The sequence below is a fragment of the Manis pentadactyla genome, chromosome 2 (genome assembly GCF_030020395.1).
Source record: "Manis pentadactyla isolate mManPen7 chromosome 2, mManPen7.hap1, whole genome shotgun sequence".
Classification (NCBI taxonomy): Eukaryota; Metazoa; Chordata; class Mammalia; order Pholidota; family Manidae; genus Manis; species Manis pentadactyla.
Window position 1 is genome coordinate 163,749,828 of NC_080020.1, and position 6,000 is coordinate 163,755,827.

At 52.1% G+C, this 6,000-nt stretch overlaps 1 protein-coding gene across 1 annotated transcript in view; it reads left to right on the forward strand.

Annotated features, from left to right (window-relative positions):
* Positions 1-184, forward strand: part of TRABD2A (TraB domain containing 2A) — a 71,932-nt gene extending 71,748 nt beyond the window's left edge. The window contains 1 exon segment of the mRNA XM_057497540.1: positions 97-184. Coding sequence (XP_057353523.1) covers positions 97-184 — 88 coding nt within the window.
* Positions 185-6,000: the final 5,816 nt, after the last annotated feature.

Consider the following 6,000-nt stretch of genomic DNA (forward strand, 5'->3'; position numbering starts at 1 on the left):
AGCCGAGACCCCCAGGCTGCCTGAGTGGGCTGTATCCCAAGGGGCTCAAGGGCACCCCGACACTCCCATCACCCCCACTCTCCCCCTCGCCCCCAGCCTGGAAGAATGGCTGCTAAATGGATACTTTGCACCCAGCGCAGCTGACGTCCCATCTGAGGCTGGGGCTGTGTCAGACATGGCGTAGCCACCTGGGCACTGTCTGGGCAGCAGAAGCCACACTGGCTGTTTCTTCCCTGGGCTCTGGGCAAAAAGAAGGTGGAAGGCAGGTTGCTCCATGGTCCTAGATGCCCCCACAGAGCTGATGAGGCTGAATGCTTGGGGCCGGACTGGGTGCCTATGAAGTTTTAGGGAGATGGATGGTGGAATCATTCACAACAAGGTTGGAGGGGCTGCAGGCACAGGGCTGCCTGTCAGACCCAGCTCCAGGCGGGAGCAAAGCCCCTTCTCTTCCTTGGAGCTTTCTCCCCACAAGGTCTGTTTCTCATTTTTATGCAGAGCCACCCTCTAGCCCTGCAGACCTTTGTATAAAGAAGTCAGAGGGCCCGGATCCCCACTCCTCAGCAGTGCTGCTGACCCTGCACTGACCCTGCTCGTCTGCCACCCTGTTCCCATCCCTTGTGGGCACAGGTGGCCCTGCCCTCTCACTCTGTACCCACTTGCTCAGGCTGCCACCACAAAGTACCACAGACTGGGTGGCTTAAACAACACGCATTTATTTTCTCACAGTGCTGGAGCTGGAAGCCCCAGGTCAAGCTGTGGGCATGTTGGCCGCTCCTGAGACCTTTCTCTTGGGCTTGCAGATGGACGCCATCTCAGTGTCCCCACACGGCCTTTCCTCAGGTGCCCACATTCCTAGGGTCTGTCTCCGTGTCTGAATTTCCTCTTCTTATAAGGATACCAGTCTGAGTGGGTTAAGGCACATTCTTATGGCTTCATTTTAACTTAATTGCCTCTTTAAAGGCCCTGTCTACATGTACAGTCACATTCTGAGGAACTGGATGAATAGGCTTCAACATATGAATTTTGGGGACACAGTTCAGCCCATAACACTTGTTCCTCCTGCCCTATTCCCTCCAGATCATGGCCACCAGCCCTCTCTCCTGGCAGAGGTCTCAGATGGAGTGGGGGAATCCAGGAAGAAATGCCTGGCCTCTCTGTGGGGGTATGGAGGGGGTCCAGCTATCCTTTCTTCCACTCTCCTCAGAAGACCCACCTTCCCCTCATGTCATCTCAAGCCAAGCCCTCTGCCTACCCATCCCTCCAGAGGTTCCTCCCCAGCAGCCCAGCCTCCATCCCAAGAGCCTTGATTCTCGTCTCCCTCCTGGTGGGAAGCCTTGGATACATCCTGGTATACACTGAGCACCTCTCTTCACACCCCAAGTTCTCCACATGGCACTTTCTAGTTTACAAAAGCCTTCACCTGAGACCTCTCATGTTCAGCTTCACCAGGCCTCTCGTTTCCTCCATTAAAGACTCATTTGGATTTGCCCTCTTCTCCACTCCCACAGCCATTGTCCTCTGGGCCCATTCTTTTGGTGGGACTAATATTGCAAGTGTCCCTTGCTCAGAGGCCTTCACTGACTTCTCATCGTTCTCTCCAAGTCCAGTTTCTTCATGCTGACATTTGGCACTCAGACTCTGCCTTGTTCCAGCACCATACGCTTCCTGGATCAGAAGACCTCCTGTCTTTGATGCTTCCCCCCACCTTTGCTAAGCTCTTTCCCCAGTCTGAAGTGCCCTCTCCTCCTCCCCCTGGCTGGGCAAAACCTGCTCCTCCTTAGGTCAGCCCTGCTGACTGCTCAGGTCTCCTTCCGTCTCCCCCTCCTCTTCTCCTGCAGCTCCGGGGACAGAGCCCAGCCCCTAGTGCTTCTCTGCTTGTTTTGGGGGAACTGTGTGCTCCTGGAAGGCAGGGTGGGCTGGGCCCAAGTCGCTTCTTAGTCCTGGCCCTGGGTTGGAGTTTGGCACACTTTGGGGGTGTGGAGAGGACCCTGTCTGGGGAGTGTGTGTGTGTGCATATGCTCTTGTTACAGGCTCCCTAATTCTGCCTCCAACCCTCAAATCTGCTCCTGGGGGAAGAGAGGTCAGGAATTAATATTTAAAAACCTACTCTATGAGACTCTGGTACACAGTGGGGCTGAGAACCAGTGCTGACATCACACTGGGCTGCCCGCAGTTCCCAGGGGAGGAAAAGAACAGGTATTGACTGATGGTCAGGTGGTAGCCCGGCTTGTATGGACTCCCAGTCAATCCTCAAAACCAGCCTGTGAGGTGGGTGTTTCTTCTCCTTTATTGATGAAGAAACTGTGAAGGTCACATAGCTAAACAGAGCCAGAATACAGCTGGGACCCCTCTGCTTGCACAACCCTACTCTTTCTGCTCTTTCTCCTCCCGCTTTTTACTTCTTGGTCACTTCGTCTTTGTTCACGCAGTTTCCTCTGCCAGAGATTCATTCCTTGCCCTCATCGTGGATTCTGTCAGGATCTGTGAAATCCCTCACAAATGCCACATCTTCCTCACTGCTCCAGCCTGGCTTCACCTGCTTGTGTGACTCCAAGGAGTCGGGGGTGTGCTTCTGCAGTAGCTGCCCTGATACCTGGCACACACTATGGGCTCCATTGGGGAAGTGCCTAAGAGTTCTCAGAGGTGAGCTCGCCTGCAGGGCACCTAGGGGAGGCCATGAGGGAGCATAAGTCCTCAAAGGAGCTCCTGTTCAGGGAGAGGGCTAAGGGCCCAGAGGGGAAGAAATGCCTACAGTGCAGGGGTTGCCACGAACCAGGGCGGTAGCTGTAGAGATACCTGCTTGTTTCTTTCCCTTCTCAGCAGCTATGCAATAACCTTCAGGGATGATTCTGATCACATGGAACTTGAATCTGAGGCAGGCTGTTATGGGTGGGGAAGCAGGGCTGCCAACTGGTGACCTAGCTTTCTGCAGGCCCACCAGCCCTTGGGTTTTGGGGTAAGCCAGTATTGGGAAGACAGAGATGGGACTTATGCTGGAGTGAAGGGAGGGCACCTGGCAGCCACTGCCCTCCACCTGTCAGCAGGCTGGCACAAACAGGAAATGCTCCTCATAATGAAGCTGCCTTCCTGGGCAGAGAAGAAGAAGGGATGGAGATGCTGTTGGGCTGATCCTGAAGGTTTAGCTAGCCTCCATGCTCCCCACATCCTCCCAGGATAATGGGATGAGGTATTAGTTTTTTTTTTTCCTGCCATGACAAATTACCATAAACTCAGTGACTTCACACAACACCAACTATCCATTATGTATCTCCTAGGTCTGACACAGGTCTCATTGGGCTGAACTCAAGGTGTAGGGCTGAATTCCCTCTGGAGGCCCTAGGAGAGAGTTTGTTTGTGCTCCTTTTCCACCTTTTCCAGAAGCTCCTCACATTTCTTGACTTATGGCCCCATCCTCCATCTTCAAAGCCAGTAATGTTGCATTTCTATGACCATTCTTCTGTAGACACATCTCCCACTGACCACAAAAAGGTTTTCTGGATTTAAGAACCAATGGGATTAGACTGGGCCCACCCAGATAGTTTGGGATAATACCCCATCTTAAGGCCCTTAATCATAAGTACAAAGTTCCTTTTACATGTAAGGCAACATAGTCACAGATTCCAGGGATTAGGACATGGACATCTGTGGAGGTCATTATTCTGCCTACCACAGAAACCAATGAAGATCTGGTGAATGTCCCTTTGACTACACAGTGGGATGCTCCAGGGTTCTGGTCCACCCTGCTGGAGTACATACAGTGTCACTCATCCCAATAGAGGAAGGGGGAGAAAGGGAATGCACATGAAATGCAGACTGTGTGCTCAGCCTTGTGGGAAGCATGGGCTATTGTATTCAAAGAAACCAGGTGAGATATGTCAACTTTAGAAGCAGCAGAGGCTCAGAAAGGCTAATTTCCTTGCCCAGGGTTTCAAGCTTGGGCTCTTTCCTAGATACCACAAGTTCTCTTGTGAGTGTGTGCCCAGGAGAGAGGCCATGCCAACCTCAAAGTTTCTTGGAGAACTCCATGGAGTAAGTAGACTGTGAAATGCAGGCAGGGGACCAACAGTTTGTCAGCACAATAAGACAGTCCTGTATTGTGGCCACATTGACCATGGGTCTAGCCTTCATGAGGAATTAGAGGTTTAGCTAACCCTTGGGGATTCAGATGGACCGTAACATGGTAGCCTGGAACCTAGCCCTGTGATGGGAATCTTAGGCCAGCCCAGAAGCTGCGGGATGGCTTAGGGTGTGTCCAGCAGCGGGAGGTTTTTTGTTCCATGCAGGGAAACAGCCACCTGTTCCATGCTAGGGATCCTGAAGCCTGTGTCTGAGCCCATGTGAACATTTGTGTCTGTAGGATCTCTCCTTGGGGATCATAGTGACACTGATCTATATCTCCATGTTTTCTACAGTAAGAATAGAATGGATTAGCTTTATAACCTAAAAAATCTCAACGACGCCACCCTTCCCCCTGGCTTCCCCTGTGGTTCCAACCCTGGTCTTCCTCCTGTGGCAAGGTTTCCTTATGCCTCTCCTGGGCCTCTGAGCAGCTCACAAAAACCTGGATGGGGCCAATAAGAAGTAGATGTGTTTGTTGTCTGGTTTAGGGTAAGCTTCATTGCCTGGACTTGCAGCTCTGTGGCCTTCCCTTCCTTTCTAGAGACTTCTTCTAGGTTTATTCTCAGTCATTTCCAGGGTCCACATGATATTTGAAAGAATAGTGTGCTGGCATGCAGGATCCATGTCCACCACTTTGCTCCATTCTGCACTCCCTGTATCACAGGGGTAGGTGGGTTAAACTTTCCCAGATCCCCTTGTGGCTATAATTGTGATTCTCCTCATGTGCTACAGACACGTGAGATCTGGAAGGTGGTGGGGCAGAGGACCTCTGTCTTCAGTAGTGAGGGCAAGTATGTGCAGGCTCCAGCAGACACATGCTTGTATAGTGGCCAAGCTCTGCAGCCCATTGTCTAGTCACTTGCTTCACAAGTGTGGTGTAGCTGGGAAGCTGGCACAGTTTCGGGCAGCTCTCTGACCTTGGACTACAGCTGCTGTAGTGCCTAATGTCCACCCTCTGAATTCTGCAGCCCCAACCATTCCCATGGCTTAGGAAGCTCCTGCTCCTGCTCCTGCTTGAAGCACCATGGATAGTTTCTGATTCCTGCTCTGAACTCTGACTGACAGACGTGGTACTCCCTGCTTCTCTGCAACTTGAGTCTGTGTAGGTATGGGATGAGGGTGGGGAGGTGGAGGGGAGGTGGGAATGGGAGGGTAGGATTAGTATAGTTGACCCCGTTCTTCCAACTTTTCCTAAGGGGGTGGTGTGGCTTTCTCCAGAGGCCCACATTCTAGCCGGTGGTTCTGTTTCTTGGCCCATGTTAGGACTGAGGAAGCAAACAGACCCTGTTGGCAAGGCTGACACAAAATGGTTTGGCCCAGTGACTGCTCCATCTGAGCACTGGCCCAGCAACGAGGTGCCAGGGTTTCAAGTGCACCTGGGTGGGACCTGGCCAGTTTTCACAGAAGCTCATCACAAAGTGGAAGGGGAAAACTCCTCTGCTCTGGGGCAGGACTGACCTTCACTTCTGTGAAAGCCAGCAGGCTCTTCTCAAGGACTGTAATATGGCCTCACAGAGTGGGGGAACTGGCACCATGGGCCAAGATCTCGTTATCCATCTCATATGCTCACCAGCCTTCCATGTGCTGGGCTCTGAGCCTTAATCTACTCTAGAAATGGAAGCACCCAGGGCCATGTAACTGAAGTGTACACCAGGCCTTTCATATTAGTGTGAAGAGGAGGCAAGTGCTGAGTTCTGACTCTGCCCAGAACCATCCCCCACCCCACCCCAAACAAGTTACATGGGAAGCTGCCTGACTCTCATGGGGGTGGGGAGCAGGCTTAAGAGGTTAGTGTGGAAACCCGTTTTCATATCAGAGCTTGAATTACCAATAGAAAGAGAAACCACATACTTTATTTTAGGTTATAAGAGAAAAGCCACA